The 25256-nt window shown below is 36.5% G+C and overlaps 3 protein-coding genes across 3 annotated transcripts; 2 read left to right on the forward strand and 1 right to left on the reverse strand.

The window, feature by feature from the left end:
* The first annotated feature begins 825 nt into the window (after positions 1-825).
* tm9sf3 (transmembrane 9 superfamily member 3) lies at positions 826-15064 on the forward strand. Its single transcript, XM_055021660.1, has 15 exons — positions 826-1045; positions 2994-3189; positions 3301-3423; positions 4589-4749; positions 6215-6292; positions 7236-7367; positions 7464-7630; positions 8951-9045; positions 9116-9246; positions 10352-10491; positions 11566-11634; positions 11714-11860; positions 12384-12467; positions 12560-12636; positions 13596-15064. Exons 1-15 carry the CDS (start codon positions 953-955, stop codon positions 13661-13663), a joined length of 1761 nt encoding a protein of 586 aa, XP_054877635.1. The 5' UTR covers positions 826-952; the 3' UTR covers positions 13664-15064.
* Positions 15052-20130, reverse strand: prdx3 (peroxiredoxin 3). Its single transcript, XM_055021661.1, has 7 exons — positions 20043-20130; positions 19127-19238; positions 18409-18550; positions 17508-17643; positions 17322-17425; positions 16866-17031; positions 15052-15254 (listed from the first exon to the last, which is right to left on the reverse strand). The coding sequence occupies exons 1-7, from the start codon at positions 20076-20078 to the stop codon at positions 15204-15206; spliced, it is 747 nt and encodes a 248-aa protein (XP_054877636.1). The 5' UTR covers positions 20079-20130; the 3' UTR covers positions 15052-15203.
* A 520-nt stretch (positions 20131-20650) lies between these two features.
* On the forward strand, positions 20651-25238 carry sfxn4 (sideroflexin 4). Its single transcript, XM_055021663.1, has 14 exons — positions 20651-20790; positions 20859-20924; positions 21002-21058; positions 21138-21164; positions 21263-21317; positions 22033-22058; positions 22975-23028; positions 23105-23167; positions 23240-23308; positions 23399-23489; positions 24002-24117; positions 24195-24280; positions 24537-24654; positions 24726-25238. The coding sequence occupies exons 1-14, from the start codon at positions 20752-20754 to the stop codon at positions 24801-24803; spliced, it is 945 nt and encodes a 314-aa protein (XP_054877638.1). The 5' UTR covers positions 20651-20751; the 3' UTR covers positions 24804-25238.
* The last annotated feature ends 18 nt before the right edge of the window (positions 25239-25256 follow it).

A 25256-nucleotide genomic window follows, 5' to 3' on the forward strand; every position in this document is an offset into this window, starting at 1 on the left:
TTATCTTTTCGCATCATTAGATGTTAGTAAATTGTTGTTAGTAATCTGGATAAAATTCTCTTCAAGTTTGTATGGAAAAATAAGGCCCATAAAATAAAAAAATCTGTTCTGTCAAACTCTTTACCTGAAAGAGGTTTAAATGTTTTGACTTTTACTATTTTTAATCAAATGTTAAAAATTAATTGGATTAAAAGATTTCTAAAAAAATCAAAATTCCATGTGGAATATTTTCCCAAATCATCTGTTTAGTAAACTGAACACCCTCAATGTCTGTAATTATTCTTTATTTGTTTTTTTTAAATAATATTTTAATATTTGTCTTTGAATTAACAGGTGAATGTATGTTCATGTTGTTTGAAATAAAGTTTTTAAAAAAGTTAGAATTCTGACTTTAATCTCAAAATTTTGATTTTAATCTCAGAATTTTAACCTTAATTTCAGAATGGTTACTTTTTTTCTCAATATTCTGACTTTAATGCCAGAATTCTGTGATTAAAGTCAGAATTATTTTTTTTCAATGGCCCTTATCCTCTTCCGTACTTTTAGGTATACTCCACAAATGTGTCACTTTAAGAATAGCAAACAGGGTGACAGCCTTAGGCCATTGAGAACAATTTAAAAGTGTTATTTTATGATAAACCCCCGCACCGTCCACGCGTGCTCGGGTCTTCAGAGGTGAAGCTCTGGTCTTGGCAGTCGGGATGACGTGGCTGAAGCCTGCGGAAGATGCGCCGACAGAGTTCCTCCAACCACCGCTGGAGCCATCGCTTTCTGCACTGATTGGACGCCGAGCACCACGTGACACTTCTCGACCAATCCAGTGTAGGTTTGGTGAGAGTGTTCAGAGAGCATCACTGAAAACTGCCTCTGTCATACAACCAGGAAGAAGGTGGGATATTAGCCCAACGTAGCTAACAACCCCAATCTTTCTGCATACTTTCACCAAAAAATAATGGGTTCTTCCCGGTGGAAGTTGGCAGTGGCGGCTTTCCTTGCAGTAATGGGCTCTTTATTACCTGTTGACGCGGATGAGCATGAACACACGGTAAGACGGCGTTTAAATGAGGCCGACTGAGAGAGGGGGGGATCGTTGAAAAATAATGGACGTTTGTGCTGTGGGGAAGCTGCTTGCTGCGGTTCAAGAAACGTGATCGCACACATACTAGGGTGTATAACTTTAGTCTGTTGAGTAATAAATCGATACTTGTTGTGCTATTGAACAGATAAGCATTCAATTAGCCAGCTAACATGCAACCCTTAATCGGCCTAACCACTCATGCTAACTGTTAGCTTTTCACAACGGCTCCACACTAGCTTTCCTTTAGCACCGGTGGAATTTGTTCGTATGGCACCAAGAGGCTTCCATTAGTCAGTTGAGTACATTAAAAGTACATTTAGCCTTAAAACAGAAGTAGAACCGTAAATAGGCTAAGCTGGAACACCGGGGAAACGTTGAGGCCTGTTGGTATTCACTCTGTTATACGTTTGATTGCAGTCAGATACTATCTAGAAGAGTTGAGCAGGTCTTGGACTCATTGATCAGTCTGAATAAAAAATAACCTGCTGTAGGTATGAGAGCAGTGGGATGAGCAGACTGATACAACGTGGAAGTTCACTTCCTTGAACGTAAGCAAACGCAGCCACCGCATATCGCTTTCTGGACAGGTGTACCTGAAAGTGATAACTGGTGTATTTTCATTAGTTTGCATTCAAATTTGAATACATCTGTTGTAGAATCAATCCAAAATATATCACGAATTTAAATTAACGTGTTGTACTTCTACTAGAGTATGATGGGAAACATAAGTTAATTGACATGTAGTAATCCTACTTTGAGTCCAAATGTTATCTTCGTTACTGTAGAATAAGACATTTACATAATTACAAAGGAGTATTTCTGCCTTAAATAAAAAAAAACAAAAAACATTCAGCTTAGATTCATTTTGAAATTAAACATTTTTAAACTCTGAAATGAATCTATAAATCATTTTCCGTTTTGGATGGAATGTGATCCTGATCTGGGCTAATATTTCAGAATAAAGATTCTAGAAAAGTTGGGTTGTTTTTCAAGATTTATTCTCATCTTCAGGTAAATTAAACATAGTTTAGCAATTAACTTTGGCTGTTTTGTAGTAGGTATTGAGAAGAATAAATACTAATTTTTGTGTGTTGAATTTGCATTTGAAAATATTAGACCTATAACTTTCAATAGCAAATAAAAGGTGTTTATTTTTGGAGACATCAGCTACTCACTCTTCAGATCTGCATTGTATAGAAAAGCAGGTTGTAGGCTTGTTGCAATAAATCAATTAATTGCATGATAAATTAAAACAAACTCAATAATTTCCATTTGCATGATTTGTCAATTTTCTCTTTTTTTACACCAAAAACTGGATCATAAAAGTCTTCAGTCTGCTGTTTTGGAATCAACTAGACCTTTTTTGAAAGCTAGTTTTGTTTATGGATACTTCATAATTCATTTTATTTGTTGTTTCTGTTGTTTTATTTATTTTGGATATTTAAAATGTCTTCCGGTTCTAGTGTTAAATGTTCATTAGAATTTACAGTTTATTGACCTTTGAGAATGTGTTCTTGTATAATATACCATTTGCATTATATTACTTGAAATATTATTGTTTACCGCAATAACTTCTGGGGCAATTTATTGTTCAGCAAAATTTGTTATTGTGACAGATCTATCAGGTTGGCATCTCAATAAAAAGATTTCACTTTTGTGCAGTTTTGAAACACTTTTAAAAAACCCCGTCATGCCTTGATGTCGGTAACTTACTGATGAATACTTTACGCTTTAATGGTTTCCCTATTTTTATTTAAACCTCACTATCACAGTCTGCTGAGTTGCCACTGATATAAAACTGTACCTAAAGGTAATTATGGCTCTGGACTGTATATTCAGAAACCCGATGGACCTGCAGAACAAGTGTCGCATTCTTGAACTGCTCTGAATAAATCCCTTTATTTTCCCTTTGTAGTACACAGATAAGGAGGAAGTTGTTTTATGGATGAACACAGTGGGGCCTTACCACAATCGACAGGAGACATACAAGTATTTCTCTTTGCCCTTTTGCGCGGGCTCCAAGAAGACCATCAGTCATTACCATGAGACCCTCGGAGAGGCTCTGCAGGGGGTGGAGCTGGAGTTCAGTGGCCTGGACATCAAGTTCAAAGGTTTTCTGCTTTGTTTGGCCCAAACGCATGAGTAAAACCGTTAATGTATGTATATATGTTTCACATTTTACGGCACCTAATTCAAAATGTTTTGTCCCATTATCTCTGCAGAGGAAGTCATGCAGAACACATACTGTGAAATTGACTTAGATAAACCCAAACAGGATGCCTTTGTTTACGCCATAAAGAACCACTACTGGTATCAGATGTACATCGATGACCTGCCCATCTGGGGTAAGAGACGCTAATTTCAACCTCTGGGTTTTGGTTGATGCTAAAAAGTTTTGGGATTTTTTAATATTGCTATGTTTTTCCTACCACAAAAGAAAAAACATAGTTCTGGGAATGAAGATGCATCACTGTGCTGTTTTACAGACTCTGATGCAAACGACCCACAGTAACGTGCCAGTAGTGTATCCACCTGTGCAAAAGAGCTTTGATATCACACAACCTATACTATTAGAGGGATATGAAAGACCCTTCTTAGGTCTCCTCCTCCACACGCTAAACTTGTCACTTATTTATTTTTTTCGCAATAGTAGCCACCACTCCTCTGGCTGATTAAACATCCACCCGTCTACATGCGGATGTTGCATGCAGTGGGTGGGGTGCTGATATTTACTCTGCTGCATTCAAGGGATTAAAACATGATTCATCACTTCTGAGATGCTTAGATATTTAGATCAAACATCTGAAATTTGTATCCTGAAACATGCCAACAATCCAAACACATGGATTCAGTTGGATTGAAGTTTTAAGATAACTTCATAAAATTCAGTGTGGGTTGATAAGCCCAGTCGATTTCACTGAGTCATTGACTTTGCAGCAAGCATGACAGTGAGCTGTATGCACAATCTCAAACACAGCGGACCTCGACTTTATTACTTTATGACCTTGGAGAAACACTTCTGACAGCGTTCTAAATTTGATTGAGTTCAAACCGGGATATTATGTGGATGGGAAAAACACTGGCTGCTATATTGGATTCTAAATGTTCATTATTTTTAGCAGAAAAGTATTTTCTTGTTCCTTTTTAATGATTCCGAAAAGCAAAGCAACAATTTCTGCACAGAAGCAGAATTGTTACTTTGCTTCTGAAAGTATTACAGAAAGTGTTACTTTTGCTTCTCAGCATTTTTGTAAATATTTGTGATGAATTAGTGCGATATAAAAAACTAAATTACTATTTTAAAAAGTTAAGATTTTTGGCAATTTTTTGTACTAAACAGAATAGTAAAAGATATATGGTACACTGTTGCCTTGGAGCAGAAGGTTCTGGTATGGATGGAAATTTATCCGTTGTCACATGTGATGATAAATTTGGATTTTCAGTTGTCTCCTGATAAAAATTTAATTAATGTTTAAGATCTCCCAAAATGATCCGTATTGTTTTGTTCAGGCATCGTTGGTGAGGCGGATGAAAACGGAGAGGAGCATTACCTCTGGTCGTACAAAAAGCTGGAGATCGGCTACAACGGCAACAGGATCGTTGACGTAAACCTGACAAGCGAAGGCAAAGTGAAGCTCATGCCAAACACCAGAATCGCCATGTCCTATTCTGTGAGTACTAAGAGCTCTTTGTACATAGTATGCAAATATTAGGCCTCTGTTTCGTGATTTTATTAGACTCTGGGAAATGCCAATACGTTTGTTTGATCTGTAAAATATATTGAGCATTTGAGACGACACCGCACTGAGTTCACCAGAGCTAAACTAATCTATGAATCTCCCCATTTTTAACAATTGGGTTAAAAAGTTCAGACGGTTAGGGTTAAATAAATAAATTGTTAAATTACAATCTATTAAATATTTTGATGTAATTAAATATACTTGCAGACAGGCTAGTCTTCAGGATACTCAAAGTGAAGATTAGTTTGGCTAACATTTGCTGCTTTTAACAATGCATATCTGCTTATGTTATACATTTGAATAGGTGATGACAGCAAAGCCACTGGCATGAAAACTGTTGCTTTGCATAAAAAGCAGAACTTCAGATCTTTTTTCTCACTGACTGAGTGAAGAAATATAAATACACATTCAAATGTTAGATTCATAAAAATGTGTATTTCAAGACATTATGATGACTTTTTTATATATGTAAAAAACAACAACAACAACGTGCAAAAAATCCAATCAATTGCAATAAAGCATAACAAAAAAACCTCAAAGTCTTTTTGAATTATTTGAATCAAAATAAATACAAAGTATTCTACTGGATTTGTAATTGTCTGTTCTTATTTTGGTGTTTAAAACAAAACAGATTTGTTCTTGCCCTAACTCTGTAGATCACAGAAAAAGTCCAGGAAATGGACGAAGCCTATTTGCAGTGAAACTAAAATGTTCTGAGCTTTTCATCTCTTCTGAGACACAATATTGTTGCTAAATAGAGAAATATCACCACTAACATCATCAGATAAGCAAAACTGTGCCAATATTATTCCAGCATTTATTTTATCTCTTTTTTTTTCAAATGTATTTACATTAGTAAAATATATATGATATTGGTTATCGGTCAGAGCATCAATATTAATACCTATTGGCCAAAATTTTCATATTGTTAAATCCCTACAAAAAATGTTAACAGCTTTACATGTTAGCACAAGAAGCTGACAAGTAACCACTTTTTGCAGTTTTAAAAAGTTTTTAAAAACATTTTACTGATTAGGCAAAAAAAAAAAAAAAAGCATTCCTGATTAAATTTTACTGATTAATAAAGTGAACTTGGAAACTTGCTGGGAGTCTTAAAACAACAAAATGTACAGCCAGTCAATCAGATCATAGAATGCTGATGCCAGTGGTTTTACAAATAAATGATTAAATATGATCAGATTGATAATAATAACTAAAAAATGTGCAATCTCTAGTGGGAGCATGATAGAAAGAAACACTTCTAGGAAATGTTTAAATCACTTTCTGATTAGCTGCTAAGGGAAAAGTGGCAGGAAGTGGGGCGTGTCGCTGGACTCCTCCGTAACCGTGGGTGATGGGATTTGACCTCAAATCCTGCACATTTGTTCCCACCCAGGTGAAATGGAAGAAGTCGGATGTGAAGTTTGAGGACAGGTTTGACAAGTACCTGGACCCGTCCTTCTTTCAGCACCGGGTGAGTGAAATGCTCCTCAGGTTTCATGCTGCTGTTCAGGAAGTGCAAATAAAACTGATGACTGTTTTTCTTTTTCTTCTCAAAAGCCAAAACATTTTTTCCTGCTATATAAGACTTTAATTCTTTATCTATTTATATGTTCTTCCTCTTCTATCTTTGTCCTTCCCTTTGCTCACATTCTGCTTCCATCCTGATCCACAGTGTTTGTCATATTTCCCCGTTTCATCTCTGAAACTCTCTGTTTGGGAACTTCAGATGATTCAGACTAAATCCCCAACATTTTCTCAAATCACCCCAGTTTTACAGCAGATTCACCGACTTCCAGTCATTTACAGAATTTATTTAAGGTCCTGTTGCACAGATTCAAAGCCACTACAACTAAATAAATCAATTAACTGCACAATAAGTTAAAATAATCTTGATCATTTCCATTGGCATGATTGTTTTGTTTCTCTTTCTACCAAAAACTGGATGATAAAAATCTTACATCTGGTGCTTTGGTTTCAACTAATCCCTTGTTTGAAGGATAGTTTTATTTACAGAGACTCAAGTATCAGTTGTATTTGTTGCTTTGTTTATTTAGTTTGTATATTTAAACTATCTTCCAGTTCCATTGGTAAATGTTTGCTGGAAATTGAAGTTGGATTTTTTAGGGGGTTTACTTGCATTATCATGCCATCATGTTACTTGAAAATAGTTCCAAAACAACAATAAATTATCACAGTATTATTGTGATCATTTCAGGGACAGTTTATCCAGTATAATTGATCAGAACAAGCCTTTCCAAAACAAATCAAAATGCTTCTGTTCAAGTTGCCTTTTCATTCTAATCTCCTGTTTTCATTTCTACTGAACGTTTTGTATAGTTTTTTATTTTTGTAAAGTGTCTGGAGATAAAATGAACTGTAATTATATTTATTTAACCCTTTTTTCCTGCCTTTAGATTCACTGGTTCTCCATCTTTAACTCCTTCATGATGGTCATATTCCTGGTGGGCCTGGTGTCCATGATCCTAATGAGAACCCTGAGGAAGGATTACGCCAGATACAGCAAAGAAGAAGAAATGGACGACATGGTGAGCGACCCGTGGGAACTTTGGTTTCATCATGCTGGTTTTAAACGCCTCTTCGTCGCTGACGCTGATCTGCTTCCTGTGGCCGTGTGTCGACAGGACAGGGATCTGGGGGATGAGTACGGCTGGAAGCAGGTCCATGGCGACGTGTTCAGGCCGTCCAGCCATCCGCTCATCTTCTCCTCGCTCATCGGCTCCGGCTGCCAGATCTTCTCCGTCTCCTTCATCGTCATCATTGTTGCGATGGTAGAGGATCTATACACAGAGTGAGTAACTGAACTCTGAACATTGTGTTGTTTTTACCTTTTTATTTTCATTTTTTATGGTAAATTAAATAAATAGTAGAGATGCACTGTTCCAAAATGGAGAAAAGTTTTAGATTGGGTATCAGTGATGAAGCTCCTGATCCATTAGGGAAGATCTATTCAGTCTAATTCTACGCTTCACAACTTGCATTATTTATTTTACATTATTGCTAAGAGCACTTTCTGAGCCATCTGGAAAATGTTTTGCTGCAGTTTATTTTTGATGTTTGATCTCCATAGTCAACCTATTTGCTCTGTCTATTCCATCTTTTTTTGTAATTGTGTGTTTTTTTCCAGCCGTTGCAGTTATGTCCCAAAAGTATCCATTATTGATTGTATTTAATGGGTTTTGCAATCCACAAACATCGTTTTAAATTTGACAAAATGTGTTGCTATTTACAAGTCAGCTCTTGATCTTGTATTGTGTTTTTTCCAAGTTTGACCACTTTACTGTAGTTTCTCTCAGGCTTCGTTTATGTTTTAGATCCTTAGCTAAAAACAAATAAGTGTCTTTAAATTGGATGTTTTATCATTTTTATTGCTTAACAAATCAATTATGATCAACAAAACTAGGAATTTTGACAAAGAAAATTACTTTTAAAAAATGAAAACAGATTTCTTATGACTTTTCATTCAAAAGATGAAATTCCTCCAGTGGTTTATTCAGATGTAGTTTGAAATTAAGGACTATAAATTAAGAGACAAGGATTTGTTTAATAAACTTAAGGCTGGGACAAATATTAAGAACAATTGGAGGAAAGTTAGAGGGATTCATGCGTGGAATATTTGCTGCGAGGAGTTAAAACTATTTTTCACTCTTTAAATTAGAAAAAAGAAGTATAAAAATAATTTGCTAAGAAAACTCAACAAGGCTTGATTCTGTTTTATTGTTTTCTTTTATGAGTTTGTCGACAAACTCAACTAGAATTGGAATTTGGAGACGTCTTAGAAAAACGTAATGCTGTATGTAATAAGCTTATTATACTACACTTTGTGTTTTTGCCATCAAAAGTCATTTAAATGTTTGTATATTTATTTCTGTATTAGTTTCTGCTTTCATCAAATTGTTCAACATTGTATGTTTTTGACAGGTTAAATAATTAAATGAGAGCCGTTTCAGGCTGTTCAACCATCTTTACTGTCATGTGGGACGTCAGGATTTAAGAGATGCGAATAGAAAAAAACAATAAACAAATCAAATACATTTTATGTGGAATAAAACTGAGACATCTTTAGAGGAAACTGTTCACTGGTCTGAATTCAAACCTTTGTTTTCTGCAGGAGAGGCTCCATGCTGAGCACAGCCATTTTTGTTTATGCTGCAACCTCTCCTGTCAACGGCTACTTCGGTGGAAGTTTGTATGCAAAACAAGGAGGTAATAAAGCATCCAAATCATAGCTCATTAAAAAGAAAACCCCTTTAAAATGGTGGGAATCTTATTTCAGGCAGGCGATGGATTAAGCAGATGTTCATCGGGGCCTTCATGATCCCAGCCATGGTGTGCGGGACGGCCTTTTTCATCAACTTCATCGCCATTTACTACCACGCCTCCAGAGCCATCCCCTTCGGGACCATGGTGAGTCGTTGCTTCACATTGCAACACGCAGAAGGAATCTGAGTCAACAGCTTGCGGTGTCGGCAATCTGCTGCAACCCGATTAGACCAATGAGAATAAAACGTTTGGTGGCGGTGATGAACAGCAGAAGTAATGAATCCGCTGGACGAACGGATTAAACTAAAGAGTTCAGCTGAATTAAATGCATTTCACAAGGCGTTTCCTGACTTTATCAATTCACCAACAGCTACGTTCTTAACTAGAAACAGCTGCTTGAAGGCCTGACATGCTGCTCAGTATCCAGTAAATAAGCAGAGTCAGCATTCACACCCTCTGTTTAAACCATAAACCTGAATGTACTTCAGTGGAAGTGTATGTGTTAGAACAAAAGAAACATCATAAATTCAACATAAAAATGTGTCTTTAGCCTCCTTTACTCTGATACCACCGAATGAAATCTAACACAATCGCTGTACTTTAAGCACTACTGACAGAATCTCACATCTCTGACTGATATGTGGCTTGTTTTTCAGTTTAATTCAAGAATGAATTAAACTTTTTAAATACAGGCAGAATTATTAACAATGAATTAAAATCTTCTTCCAGTGCAAAACACATTTGGTTTAAATAACCACATCTATCCAGTGACTTTTATTTTTTAATCAGAAACAGACTTTAAAACACCAAAATCTGTTTTGCATTAACATAATTAAACTTGGTTAAACACAGTGGTCCAAATCCTCGTAAATACCAGTTTTTTATCCACTTAACTAAACTTTTGATTTACAAAAGGACAAATCTTGGTTAAATTTTAAACATTCTTTACTTGCCAAAATGTCTGAAACTCTTCATTCTCCATATATTTATGCTCTTGTGCAGCTGAGCATAAAATCACCAGAAACGATTCAGTCAGTTTGCTCCGTTTACTCCACGTGGTTTTATCTCCCATCTAGTTTCATGAAGAAATCTTTCCTTTTATTTGAGATAAATGGGGAAAAAATAAACTGGACCAATCAGTTGATCTGCTGATCATCTGTGTTGATTTGTCTTTGCAGTAACCACAGTTGGGATGATATGAAACAACACAGCAAGTGTAAAATAAATATATTTTCTCTTTCCGCTCCAGGTGGCCGTCTGCTGCATCTGCTTCTTTGTCATTCTGCCTCTGAATCTGGTGGGAACCATTTTGGGGAGAAACCTGTCTGGTCAGCCCAACTTCCCCTGCAGAGTGAACGCCGTGCCGCGGCCTATCCCCGAGAAGAAATGGTGGGTGGATGATTGTTGCATACATTACAGAAAATAAATGTACAGATGGACAGATTGTCTTGCAAAAACACAAAATCTTACCAAGTATTGCTGCCTAGATTTTAGTGTAAATATCTTATCACACATGAAATAAAGCAAAACTAACTTACAAGCAACATTTCAGCAAAATATAGAAGCTTGTTTTAAGAAAAAAACTCATTATTGAACATCCACTTGAGAAAAGAAAAAGGTTTTTAAATATCTTCTCATTTGCAAAATGTAAAGATTTTGTTCAATTTTGACCTAATTAGTGCTCTGAATAATTGATCTCTTTCATATGGTCTTTTTTTAGTCTGGACTCTGCACAAGTTAACAATTGATTGATTATTAAAATAGTTGACAATTATTTCAATAACTGATTATTGTTTCAGCCCTCGACTTTATAACCAACAAATCCCTGCTGTTGTTTGCACAATCTTTACATTTTTAGAGTCTGTCATTATTTTAAACGCACACCTTGTACATTTCTTTAAAGGGACAGTCGGCATCACATCAAATCAACTTTTTTCAGCTTTATATCAGGTTATAATATTCCTGCATCAAAATAAAACCTGGAGTGTTGCCTTAACTCATAAATGAATGTTTGAGAAATCCTTTAGTCTCCATGGCAGGATGCCTGGTTGGCGCAGCTCCTCCTCTGAGCTGCAGTTTTCAAGCTACCGATCTTTCACCTAACAGAGCAGCCCCACTCAGCTCCTTCAGACTAGCCAGCAGCAATTGCACATTTGAGTATTTTAAGTACGTGCACAGGAGTTTTTTCTTATGCTGTAAATCTGCCCTCACTTGTTCAGTCTGGTATTTTTATTTTGGTGTTATATTTTACCTTTTGTTTGAATCTGGGTCTTTGCTGCTGAAACAGCTGAAGTTATTTCTGTTCTGTAAGTCTGACCTACTGACTCTGAGGACAAATTGCTGCGTTTCATGGAAACATCAGCTGTAAAACAGAAGACAAAAAACGTCTGACTTATCCTTCTTTAAGTGATGAAACATGTGGAAATATAAATGCTGACTGTGTTGAATCGCGTCCTGCCTCAGGTTCATGGAGCCGGCTGTCATCGTGTGCCTCGGGGGAATCCTGCCCTTTGGCTCCATTTTCATAGAAATGTAAGTGTTTCCTGAGGAATTGATTCGGTTCTCCTTTAGACGATGCGTCGCAACGACACTCTCTCTCCTCTCCTGTCAGGTACTTCATCTTCACCTCCTTTTGGGCCTATAAAATCTACTACGTGTATGGCTTCATGATGCTGGTTCTGGTGATCCTCTGCATCGTCACGGTGTGCGTCACCATCGTATGCACATACTTCCTGCTCAACGCCGAGGACTACAGATGGTGAGCGGTTTTTTTTAAACACATCAGGGTTTATTCTCTCCTTCATGTGTTTATGCTACAGAGGTGGCAGAGTAACCAAAATTGTACAGAGAATCCAGAAAGTTTATTCAACTAATGGTTAAAAAAAAATTTGGTAAAAAGTCAAATTAAGTACTAACTGATCAAAACATCAACCATTTCATATTTAAAAATTACATCATAAGATGGACCAAAATGTAAAGACAAGTGGAAACTTAACTTTATATTATAATAATTCATATAAGTAACAAAATCAGAAAAACTTTTTTTTCAAAATAATTTATTTTCAATAAAAGACTTATGAAAGTTTTAACACAAACGTGTTTGTTTCCTGTTGAATTCTCGGTTAAAAAAATACAGAAATTTTCACTCAACTAAGAGTAGAAATACTAAATTATAAAATTGAGTGAAAGTAAAAAGTGCAGCGTAGTAAAATATTCCTAATATTTAAAAAAGTAAATGTAACTGAGAAAATGTAATGTCTGTTTGTCTGATGTTTCTCCAGGCAGTGGACGAGCTTCCTCTCTGCTGCATCGACTGCGGTTTATGTTTACATGTACTCCTTTTACTACTATTTCTTCAAAACTAAGTGAGTGATGGCTGGAGCTTCAATAATTGATAGAAAACTGAAATAAAATAAAAAAAGTAGTGGATTCTAAAACGTTTTCCGGTGTATTTCAGGATGTATGGGTTATTTCAAACATCCTTCTACTTTGGCTACATGGCCGTGTTCAGCACTGCTCTGGGAATCATGTGTGGTGAGTTTCTGTTCTTCTTCTCTGATTTACACACCAAAATGTCACAAACTGAAGCAACATGAGTCTTCTGATTTAAAGTTGAGAACATGCAGCTTCCAATCAGGACTTTCTCTGCTTCCTTGTTAAATAACCACCAGGACTGCAACTAACAGTTATTTTAGGAATCCATTTCTCTGACGATTAACCAGATAAAAAGTGATACATTCTGCTGCTTTTATCCCAGAAATGCATTAAAAGATGCAAAAAACTCATTGCATTTTGTAATTCTGGTTATTTTTGTGTTTATCCAACTAATAATTAGATAGCAAAAGGTGCTCACTGGATTTCTTTTCACTCAGATTGAACCAGTTGAAGCTAAAACTGCAACATGAGGAGTTTAGTAAAAAGATTTGTACACTAAGATTTATTTCTTTTTCACCTTAAATGCAAAACGTGTGTATTTTTGTGCAGTTTTACCTTAATTATTGCTCTGATTATATTTTTTTTTTCAAAACTATTTTCAGTTGGTGCACTCTGGTTAGCAATTCATGACTACATTAGTTGATTATTTCAATAATCAGACTGGTTCAGCCTTAGTTTCTGCATCACAGCTGTTTTTGAAATGGTAACTATTTCTCGTGAAAAACTCAAAAAGCCTGCTTTTAGCCTGCTGACCAGCAGTATGCAGCAACAGGTGGGAGAAGGTTTGCACTGTTTTAGTTTGCACTCCATGCATTAGAACAAATTCTTCTTCTGCTCTTCAATGATGTGACAGGTTTGATTTTGGACCTCAAACTTTTTAAATATCTCCGCCTAATGCCTACTCAGACACACTCCACACAACCCGTTTTAAAAAGTGTTTGATGCTGATCAGGTGTTTTTTTCCTTTTGCCTTCTGGGCTCCCCGGGTCCGACTGCTGCTCAGACTTTCACTAGACCTTCTCTGCAGAACTGACGTGCTTCCTTCAATCTGTTTCCAGGCGCCGTCGGCTACATGGGAACAAGTGCCTTCGTGAGGAAGATCTACACAAACGTGAAAATCGACTAAGCAGCGCAGCAGCAACACGGGGATTTGACTGATCCACCTTCGTGTTCTGGAAGACGGCAGGCACAAGTCATTTATTCCCTTCCCTCTTGCAGAGAGATTGTGAGAATCTCACTTTGTTCAACATTGTTTTGTTTTTGTTTTGTTTTTTTCTGAATAAATTTCAACACCGTGATTTTCAGATCTGTGGAGGAGATGTAAAACTCAAGGTTTTTATTTTTTAATCAGTTGCTTTAGGAAACGGTTGGGAGGGTTGAATGTTTAAAGCCGAATTTTCTCTCTTTTCCCCCCCGAGCCAGTCCCAAACGAGACGACACGTTGACGGAGTAGCGTAGCTCTCTTCAGTGAAGAGGCCGGAGCGTTCGGAAAGCCTTGGTTCTGTTGCGTCGGATTATTCGGGAGCCGGGCTTGTTTCTATTTTGTACTCCTGGAAGTCACTCGAAGTGTTGTCGTATCTCCGCCGTACCGTAGTGTGTTCTTTTGCTTTCACTGAAAACGACAAAAACCTCCGTTTGGCGGCTTAATTCTCCAGAAGCAGTCCATCCAGTCGGTGAGGTTCTGGCCCTGCTGTCGGGTTTCTGAACTGGACAGAAACGGATCAGCAGCTGAGGTGCAGGAAGAACTGATTATTTTTGTTGTTTTTTTCAATGGCCGTTTGATGTGATCCCATCTCCAAGTTAGTCTTGTTTTCTAAATGTTTGGGTTGAATGAAGTCTACATGTAAAGATAATATATGGATGGGGTGGCGTGTATATAACCTTAATAATGTACCTTTAGATGTAGATCCCAAATGTATTTTCGTTGTACAGTTTACTACAGGGTGTCTTTTTTTTTTTTTAATGAATCCTTTAGTTGCATTGATTTGTTTTTCTCTTGGTTCGGTGCTTGGGGTGGGCGCTGTTACAGCTTGCCTGAAACTGCATGAAGTTTTTTCCACATTAACCATCTTCATCAAATTCTGCCTCCATTTTTTTCTGTTTTAAACCCTTAAAGCCACATTTTGACCCACTTTTCTTCGTTTGGAGGACGTTTTTTTGGATTTCAAAGCTTTAAAGAAGGCCCACGTCTTTCGGTAAGCAAAGCTTCGGTAAAAAGAAAAACATTGTTTATCTGCAGGAACGAGGCGGTGCTTCGTTTCTGCTACTGTACAAAGTAAAGTTTATGTACACCTAAAACTAGATGTTCTCATCACCACACTGTGCTGCAGAGTGTTTCTCCCTACTTTGTGTAAATACAGTATGTACCCTACTTGTATGAGAAGTGGCAAATGCCTTTTTTTCTAATTTCCAGTTCTCTCCCACGTTGGTTGATTTTTGGCACTTCATGTTGTGTACCAATGTCAGACATTTTGAACCTGCATATTAACTTGCTGTAAAAAGAAAATAAACATGTTTATGTACAGGGGTTACTCAGTGATTTTTATTATCTTCATACAGTAGAGATGTGAGTTGATAAACAGAAACAAACTGGTCCAGACGAATCAAAGCCGGGATTTTGTCGAACAGATTTATCGGTAAACTAAGAAGCTTTTTATTATTTCCGTTTAGTTGACCTTCTCAAAGTACTCCTTCGATCCTTCAGGGGTTGGTTTGATCTGAAAAGGAATGAGAATTAGACATTATGCTGCTCTAACTGAACATTTAATAAGAGTAGAAACAAAATCCAGCTGGGGATTCAAACCCCGGCCCTTCGTGTTGCAAGGCAACAGTGCAGCTCATTATAAATGATAACAAGAATTTTACATTTTTACTATAGAAAATAACCAGAAAAAGTGTTTTGTGTTTGATGTGACGATTTTGAAATTTTACCAACAATAAGATTTTTTTTGCTTTGCTACAACATGAGAAAATCTGATTTGGATTTAATTTGGTCACTTGACATTCATGTATCCATGGAAACCATCATTAAAGAGATCAAAACTTAAAATGTGTAATGAACTTTCTGTAGAGCAAGAGCTGAAATTCACATGAAATAGCTGCTTTTCTTAAACGCTAAAGCAAAATTAAATTTTACACAAACAGTCAAAAATATGGACTGTCACTGATGCTCATATTTAGTTTCCTTTCTAAATATTTTGATCTGAACTAACATTTAGTTTGAAAATTAAATGTTTAGTTGGGTACTAAATATAATCTAAATATTTATTTGGGAACCATTTAAGTTCCTGAAGGAATAAAATCTGATTGTCTTTTTTTCTTCTCTGTGGAATTTGGAATCTGTTCACTGGGAAAAAACATTTAAACATTTCTTGAATATATTTGCAAAGTAACTCCACACATTTTGACTACAAAAAAGAAAACTAAATTCAGCAGGACTCCTAATTTAACTTTTAGCTCCTTCCAGCAGAAGGTCAACATGAAGGTCACGCTGCAGCCAAGCAGATCTGTAACCTTTGCTCAGGTAAAGTAATGAGATTAGTCAAACATGAAGCAGACGGGCTGATCGACCTCTAACCTTGACTCACAGCTAATCTAATCCAAAACAGGAATGGATTCTTGTTGGTTGAGTAAAACTTGAAGACCATTTTAAAAGTCTGCAAAAAATGTCCTGCCGATTTACTTCTGGCGAACAAAAAGCATCAAAGTAGCTTTGAAAAGCGAAGAGACGCTGTCGACCCATTTCTTAGCTGAAAATGGTGCATCTTTAAAAAGCATACCATAATTTTATTGAAATTTGAAACTGCTTTATAAATCTATAATATTTTGACTAGATGGCATAATAAATCAACATACTTCTAATCATAAAGCAATCTAGTTTTAGATATCTAGTTGATCTGGAGATATCTTACAGCAATTTTGATTAGAAAAAAGGAGGAAATTAGTAATTTAAGTTTTTGGGAAATTGATGCATCTAAAATTAAGGATCTCTTGTTTTTATTCATATTTTTTATATTTTACAGATAAATTTATCATTTTTTAAATTACTTTTAATTAAATTAAATTTTATTTCATGTTTTATTCTTTATCTACCTGTGATGTGAAGCACCGGAAAACTCAAAAGCAAATTTGTAATTTATACAAGTCAGAACATAATTAGAGATATCTTAATTTTCCAATATGTCTTCTCATAAGCCAATTTAAAATATCTGGTTGTAAGAGTGGTGAAACTGATTTTATGTTAAAACGGCCTGCCATATTCCTCCTACTGACAGCATCAGGGATGTTTAGGTGCTGTAGGGATCTGCAGTTTTCCCAGAGATACTCACTGTGGGCGACTTCGGCGTCCAGCTGGCTGGACAAACCTCTCCGTGCGTCTCGACGAACTGGAAGGCCTTCACCAGGCGCAGCGTTTCCTCTACGCTCCGACCCACTGGCAGGTCGTTGACGCTCATGTGCTTCACCACACCGTTTGGATCGATGATGAATAACCCCCTAACACAATGAAACAGAATAGATAAGACAGATATTTACCACATATTTCAATGTATTTTAGACCAACACAACAACTCTGCAGACCCCACACATGCTGGACACGAACAGTTTAGACTAACTTTCGAGTTGGTGCTACAGCCTCATCGATATCAGGCCCATTTTCAATAATTTAACCTCAAATTTGCTGTTTTTGGAGATATAACTTTTGAAAAATCTGGATTTTTATTTCCACCATTAAATTAATAACAGAAGAAGTTAAAGATGTTTACAGGTATAACTCCTGAGCTCACCTCAATGCGATTCCCGGGCCGTCCAGCAGAACCCCGTAGTCTCTGGAGATCTGCTTGTTGAGGTCCGACAGCAGAGGGATGTGGATGTTTCCTAAACCTCCAGCCTGGAACGTCAATAAAAGCCGCTGACACACATATTCATCGACATACGCGCTACAGTCTCTGTGTTCTCAGAGTCATTTGCACCTTTCGTGGCGTGTTGATCCAGGCCAGGTGGGTGAAGTGAGAATCCACAGACACGCCCACCACCTCACAGTTGACGTCGTGAAACTCCTTGGCCTTGTCGCTGAACGAGATGATCTCCGTCGGACAAACGAACGTACTGAAAACAGCGAAAACGCAGGAATTAAAGGGGAAGTACTATCAAGAAAATATGGCAAGTTGTTACAAATGCCATATCAAATACAACAATTTTGTTTAATCTAACAACTGGCTGAAAGTTAGCTTAGCTTATTTTCATAAAGCTTAGCTCAGTTTAACATGATGCTAACAGGAAAAACTTGAATCTTTCTTTTTTAATCCTTTAATTACTAATTATTATTGTTATTATATCTGATTGAACAATCCAATCAAAAGCAAATGTGTATATATTTTGCAGGTTTTATGTGTTAAGCTAACTCAGCTAATTACATATAGACGATAGCTTGTATAAATGCAACAAGTAAGTACAAAAGCAGCTCAGAGTTTTCCAGATTTTGCTCTGATAGAGAAAAAAAACTACAAAAAAAAAGTAGAAAGTTTAAGCAGGAAGTCATTCCTCATTCAGTGTCATACAAATTAAAGGTGCAATTTATGTTTTCCAGGCACATACTATAATTTTATAGCACAATCAAGTAACTGTGTTAATTACAGTTGTTAATAAAGGCTGTAAATGTCAAATATGATTTAAAAAATTTTACTCTGTTAATTAACAGCTCAAAAAGACAATGTTGGAGCTCAAGCAGAGCTGGACGAAAAATTTATTTTATCGATTAATCACGATTAATCTTTTCAACCCAATGCCAATTATAGCAAATTGTTTTAGTTCTCTCTGTTTCTTCATCTTCACATCTGAAAACCCAGCTGGGCTTTTTTCACAGACACTCACAAGTCCAGAGGGTAGAAGAACAGAACAAGGTATTTTCCCTTGAAGTCAGCCAGACTCAGGTCCTTAAACTCCCCGTTGTGGACCGCTGTGGCCTTAAAGCCGGGCGCCGGCTGCGTGACGGCGGCCGCCCATCTGGAGGCGCCTGATAAACAAAACGTCAAACGATTCTTACTCTGTTATCTGAAGATTCGGCCAACAGTTCTCTCTGTAAACCACAAATCAGCAACTATTTGATATGGAAAGATACATTTTTCTCCAATACTAAAAGTTTTAATTTGCTAAATCTTTCTGAAGCTGAGAAAAATAAATTTTACACAGTTAGTAAATTCTTGCTGTAGAGTTACTATAGCAAGAATTCAGTAGATGCTAATAAACTTTGAAGGTAAGAAAGATACAATTTAATCTGTAGTTTGACACCAGTTGAGAAATAAAGAGCTAAGTGACGTACAATTATTAAATCCTCTAGTTGTTTATTCACCATTCGGCTGTAAATCCCTGCTTTTGGTTGCTTTAAAAGCTAAAATAAGAAAAACAGTTGCAAAACGATCCCAAATCATCACAAGACCACCACCGTGCCCAACAGAGCCGTGTTTACTTTAAACAAATAGAACTGGTTCAATCTCATCTGTAGGACTAAAACAATTAATCTGGTTAATAATCATCAACAGTAGAAAGAATAACATTGACTCTTGCACGGTGTTGTTGGTGCGATACCTACTGGTGGAGAAAAAGGATTTCTGGAGAACAGGAGCAGAAAGGACCCTGGCAGCGCCGCCGACTCCATGCTGGCCAGCAGCTGCAGCTTTCAGCCCTCCAGCTGCAACCTGAACCTACAAGACAATAATAAATACTTGAAAAATATAAATTATACTTTGGATGCATTGAATGAGCAAGAAAAAAGTAAGTCAGAATACAAAGGATTTATGCTGCCAACTATTCACTTCCTTCTTGTTTTTTTTTTTTTTTTTACTTAATTCTAAGTCAATTAACAGCATTTGACATTTAATAACAACATATATAAACAAACAAATCACAACTATGATTTTTTGTGATTTTGGTAAATTTTCATGAGTTTCAATGTAAATTGAGGGACAAATTGTCTTCATTTTATTGAAGACAATTTGTCATATGTCATATGGATGTCATCCATATGACATCCATTAATGTCATATGGATGCTAATCTGTTGCGATATTTTAACAAATGGAAAACCTGTGCCAAACATCTTATAAAGTAATATAAATAACTCCACTGTTTTTGACCTTGTTTTAACCTTCATCTTCATCATTTTAAAACTATTTCAGTTGCTGGCCAAATGAAGTCTCGCAACTCTTTTAAAAGTTTTGCAAAAAAAAAAAACAACAACATAATAATAGCGCACATTTACAAATAATCAAAAATAGGTTTGAATTTTTTTTTTTTTTTTTTTTTTATGTTCGCTTGGAGCGCCCGCGAACCAGAGGTTGGAAACACAGTGTCACATTTAGGCATATACGCAGCACATAAAGGCGTTTCTGAACAAATGAATGAAAAACTTCTCCTGACGTGAGTTCATTCCTGCTTCCTGAGCTGCAAACCGAGGTAAACAGAGCGAAAAAACGACATAAGCTGACAGAAACTAGGAGTTTTACTCACAGATGTCCTGAGCTGTCTAACAACCGTGGCCGCCATGTTGGATTATGTCACAACGGGAGGGCGGTTTGAGCCACGTGCGGGACGCAAATCAGTCATTAAAATCAATAAAATAAAATAAATAAATGTATTTTGTTACACTTGGAGAAATTATATAGCATAAAGAATTTAACACAAAATAAAATGTTTCCCAAAGAATAAAAAAAGGCGTCTATCGGTCAAGTTGCCTTCAGGTGCTCTTCAGAACGTCGTACGTCAACGTCGGCGCCATATTGAGAGGGGCGTATACGTTGAAGAACGCGTTGAAGTCAGGATTAATCATATTGTGATTTATTGCCAAACAGGACTATGCAAGAAACAAATATAGCTCAGCCGTTATTTTCTGGTTTCATTATGTATCTCATAAATAATTAAAATGTTTTAATGTCTTAATTCATCAAAGATATGTAACATTTTTCCAGTTTTATTTAAATTACATCAGTTTCGCATAATTACCTAACTAATGATTGATGTATTGATCTAAAATATAACATCTCATTTCTCTGTTTTTTCCTGTCTTTTGAATGCATCGTGAACGCTGATCACGTGACTAAAACGGAAGTCTCGTTTTAAACATCTTGACCTCAGAAGCATGAGAAAGGCATGGTTATAGGATCAGTTTTCAGTGGGTTGTTTCACTTTAATTCCTGTAAACTTTTATTTTTTATTCGCTATGGATGCTAATCTGTTGCAGTGGAAAAATCAAGGCCAGGTAAAACACGCGTGATTAAACACGCAGATCATCAATGATTGTTGCACTGAACCTGTTTGGTGTTTTAGTCTTTTCTCAGTAGGTTGAGGACTTGGGTTTACCTCCTGGATCCATCCCTGTTGCTCTCCTCCGATGTGAGATTTCATAGTAACTGGAGTTCTGCTCTGATGTTGGCCTGGTCATAATGATCTGCTCTCTCTGCTGTCCTCAGGCTGAAATACTGAAAGCCCATTCTCTTATTGGAAGCCCAGAGAAGCTGGATGAAAAGGTCAGAGTGCGTTTTAGTGTTTTTAGTTCGTAAAGTGGTTAAAAACACTGAAAAACTTTAATATATGCATTTCTGACAGGATGACGTGTCAGTGAACCTCTCACTTGTAAGTTTAATAATATTTCACATATTCTCTAATACAAATATCAACTTTTACTGACTGATTTTTTTGCAAATGATATTTATTCTGTCTTGTGTTTACAGTCTTCTTCCCACCCTGGTACTGGTGCTGTTCTTCCACTTTTGTTCCGCCCTCCAGGTACGAAATGAAAATGTGCATTTTTGTCTCAAAACATTCAAAGTTCACCTCAGTTTCTCAGGCATGCTGCAACAATTTAATGCCAACTGATGTTAGTTTTAAAGGACAAAAAATAGTGGTTGGGAACTGAATCTATTATACTGGAGTTAATTATGTGTTTAACCTAAACTTACATGTATTCTGCAATGTTGTTTTTTGTTTTTATTTAATTTCCAAAAAATGTTTTAGAGGTGTAAAGGTTATGGAAGTGAGTTCCAGCATATTTGGTCAGCTGGTTTTACTGCTGTATGCACTGCACAATGGCTGTTTTGTTGTTGACTCTTCATCCAGAAACTGCTTTCTGCGTTCTTGTTGGTTGTGCAGGAGGCTCCACTTCTGCTTTTCAAAGATGTGTGGTTGCGTAATTGCACATCTGTTTGCATCCATTTTCACATGTGAGTGTAGATGTTGAGTTGGGGAGGGCGTGGCCAACATCAGCTTATTTGGATTTAATGTGACAAGAGACCCTAAAGAGGTTTCAATAAATTCATCTGCAATGTTAACGTACTGCAGTATTTATACTGCAATTCCCCTCTCTACCGTACACCTCACCACCGTCTCACTGCTCCACCCTCACACACCTCCAGTTAGTGACGTGAAGTAAATTTCTGAAACACATTTTGTTTCCTGTAGAGTTGGAAAAAATTGTGACTTTCATTCTTCTCTTTCTTTCCAGCATATTTACCAATATCAGGACCTTTGGTAAGTGTGTTTATTACCCGAAGTCTATTTGCCTGCAAAGTAACAGAGCATGATATTCCTGTGTTAGAAAACATACAAAACAGATTTACATCTTAGTGAGTGAAAGAATTATTTTATAATTTTTTTTTGTTTGAAAAGTCCGACCATGTTTTTGTGACTTAAGTTCCAACTGCCGATACCAAATAAAACACCTGTATCCCTGATACTTATTATTTATGGTTAATATAACATAAAACTTATGACTTTTAGGTGTTTTTGTTAAAACCTGGCATAGAATTTGGATAAAGTTTATGGATGTTCACAAAATGCTTTGTGGAAAAATAAAAACATTTGTGGTTTGTTTTCTAAATAAATGTGCAAAAATTATATAATTTGAGAGCAAATTAAAACAAAATACATTTTTATCAGTAGAGTCGAGGAACTACAATACAAAAATAAAATTTCAAGAGGGAATCTGAAACTTAATTATCGATCAAATACTGATATAAACTTGGTATCAATATTATTAGAATTACAAAATGAATTCTTTATTTATTTTGAACAAGATGTTGGAGAAAAAAATAAAATGATTGAAAAAAAACAAAAATGTATCATAATAATCAAACATAAAAAAACTACATTTCATATTCAGTTCAAAAAGTTGTAGGAAGTTGACAAAGCTTATTAAATCCTACCTAAATCTCATCCAAATATGTCCAACATTATATATATCTACACATCAAATTTTTACTCATGTCACAATTTGTACTCTTTTCAAATTATATCTACACAATTAATTTATTACTATGCATTTTACATTGTGCTGTATAGACGTGCATCATGCTTGTTTTTAGTCAATATTCTTTCTCTTCACATTAAAATAAACCTTTATTTTATAGGCTTCAGCTGTTAAAGAGCGACCTTTTCCTGTTTCCAGGTCGTTGGGAGTCTTTTGCCTCACAGCGGAGTCAAAGCGGCTCTGTTCTGGCAGGTAGTGATGCGCGTCGCCTCGCATTTGCTGAGTTTGTTGATGCTGACAAACTGAAGTCATCCATTTTGCCGTTCAGTTTTTGCTGCAGAGTTACAACGCCGCCTTCAGCTACGTGCACAGAAACTCTTCAGCAGAGAAGGTAAAGTCTGTAAAAGCCGACAATGACTCAAAAGTAGCAGGTTTTTCAGTTTCACCTCATCTTTGTCTCCAGGAGAAGAAGACGTCGCTAAAGCAGCTCCTGCTCATGGCGGGAACCGTTTCCTACACGATGTGTGCCGGGGTGTGTGCGGCTTTTCACTGCAGAGTTGGTCACCGAAAGCTAAACAGTTTGAAGAGTTGCTGATTGGATGTTCTGTGTTTATTATTTTAGGCTCTTCCTCAGCTTTTGATCGACAGACTCCACATAAGAAGCTCTGCGTTGCAGACGTTCTGCAGGTCCATTCTCCCCATTCCGCTGTCAGGTGAAGCTCCTGTCCTCAAATTCGGCTTCAGTCGCATAAAAACATCTGAACTTATGTCTACAATCGCATCTCGCATGGGACGTCACATTCTGAAAATTAAGGAGTAAATATGAAAAATTACATTAATAATTTAATAATAATAATTTGAAGTAACATGAAGACCAAATAAGATGGGAGAATCTCTCGCATGTAAAAAGTTTTCTGCATGTTTTTCACGTGTGCAAATTATTTTGCGTCTTAACCAGAGTTAGAAGTTTTGGGTTTTTCATTGTAGTTTCAGTTATTTCATTGACTTTTTGTTTGTCTATGTTCAGTTAGTTTTTATTGAGTGTGTTTGCTAGTTACTAGTTACACTAGTAGTTTAGATGCAGAATTCAAAAAGGTCAAAGTGTTATGAATCTTGTGTGGCCATGTTTTTGATCTTTTTTGTGTTTTGTGGGTCTTTTGTTTGTTTTTCTGTTCTTGACTCTTCCCTGCTGTGGATTCATGATCTTTTCCTTCACCTCCCTCAGCTGCTCTGGCATTTTTCAACGTCTTCACCGTCAGACACCAGGAAACAGAAACGGGGATCCAAGTGTTCGACTGTAACGGAAACCCTGCTGGCGTCTCCAAAGCAGCAGGGTCAAAGGTTAAAAAAGAAGCTAAATAAGTGGAAAAAAACATTTTAATGTAACAGTTTTAGAATTAAAAGTTTGTTTTAATTAGGCCGTGTGGGAAACTGCGCTGTCGAGAGCGGTGCTGTTTGGGACGACTGCTGCCGTTCCCAACCTGTTGGCTTTATTCCTACAAAGGTGACTTTAATTTTTATTATTTTTATATCATTACTAGTTTTTCCTTGAAAATTACTTTAGATGGAGTTTATCTGAGGAAGAACGTCATCTCAAGTTCAGTTTCTCTATTTTACTGCAAAGCTTTCCAGATTATTTTAGTAATTTAATTTAATCCAATAAATTATTTCAGTCTTAGTTTAAACCCTGTGAAAATGTCTGACTGGCTGATATTTTCAACCACATTTGGACAGAAATATAATCTGTTTTCTTCTTGCAGGAGAAGCTTTTTTCAGAGGAACTCTCTGCTGATGGCACCGTGTCGCCACATCGGCGTGGCGCTCGTCCTCGGATCCATGATCCCCGTCTCCTTCAGCCTCTTCTCGCCGGCGGGAACGGTGAGGTTCGGGGTTTTCTGCTTCCCGTCGGCTCTGAGGTTTTCCAAACTGACTCCGGCTTCGTTTCACAGATAAACCGGGACAGAGTGGAGAAGGAGCTGCAGGCCGGAGCGTCGGGCCAAACGTTGTTCTACCACAGAGGACTCTGAGCAGCAAAACCTCAGGAAATCCTCAAAATTAATTTATTAAACCAAGTCATTTAGATATTGACTTTATTCAGTTGTTATATCAGGCGTCTTTTATTCCAAACATTTTATAAAATCATTAAAATACATTTACTTTGATGTTACATGAATTTTAAAATGTAAAACCAACTTTCTTCTTCAAGAGAATGAGGCAAAAAAATTATGATTTTGCAGAAAGAATCAACAATGAAACATGAATAACCTGAACAATAATTTGTGTGAAGCAGCAAAATCAACAGTGCAGTATGTAACGTTTATAAAAATGTTTTGTACAAATTAAATCTGTCACCCTGTCAGATAAGCAGCTGCTTAAACACAAGTATATATACATAAAATAACACTGAATAATAAAAATTTAATGGCATTTAGTTCAAAAAACTAAATGTCATGGAAAAACAACCTCTCTATTGTTATAAT

Source organism: Poeciliopsis prolifica, unplaced genomic scaffold, assembly GCF_027474105.1.
Source record: "Poeciliopsis prolifica strain line A6 unplaced genomic scaffold, Auburn_PproV2 SCAFFOLD078, whole genome shotgun sequence".
Classification (NCBI taxonomy): Eukaryota; Metazoa; Chordata; class Actinopteri; order Cyprinodontiformes; family Poeciliidae; genus Poeciliopsis; species Poeciliopsis prolifica.

Excerpts from the sequence above, each read along its gene's own strand:
- tm9sf3 (XM_055021660.1), top strand. The coding sequence starts at position 953 with ATGGGTTCTTCCCGGTGGAAGTTGGCAGTGGCGGCTTTCCTTGCAGTA. Across the intron at positions 4,750-6,214 it reads GAATCGCCATGTCCTATTCT|GTGAAATGGAAGAAGTCGGA; the intron begins GTGAGTACTAAG and ends GTTCCCACCCAG. Across the intron at positions 9,247-10,351 it reads CCATCCCCTTCGGGACCATG|GTGGCCGTCTGCTGCATCTG; the intron begins GTGAGTCGTTGC and ends TTTCCGCTCCAG.
- prdx3 (XM_055021661.1), bottom strand. The coding sequence starts at position 20,078 with ATGGCGGCCACGGTTGTTAGACAGCTCAGGACATCT. Across the intron at positions 18,551-19,126 it reads GAAATCCTTTTTCTCCACCA|GCGCCTCCAGATGGGCGGCC; the intron begins GTAGGTATCGCA and ends TTTGTTTATCAG. Across the intron at positions 17,032-17,321 it reads GGCCCGGGAATCGCATTGAG|GGGGTTATTCATCATCGATC; the intron begins GTGAGCTCAGGA and ends TCATTGTGTTAG.
- sfxn4 (XM_055021663.1), top strand. The coding sequence starts at position 20,752 with ATGGATGCTAATCTGTTGCAGTGGAAAAATCAAGGCCAG. Across the intron at positions 21,059-21,137 it reads CAGAGAAGCTGGATGAAAAG|GATGACGTGTCAGTGAACCT; the intron begins GTCAGAGTGCGT and ends CATTTCTGACAG. Across the intron at positions 24,281-24,536 it reads TTGGCTTTATTCCTACAAAG|GAGAAGCTTTTTTCAGAGGA; the intron begins GTGACTTTAATT and ends TTCTTCTTGCAG.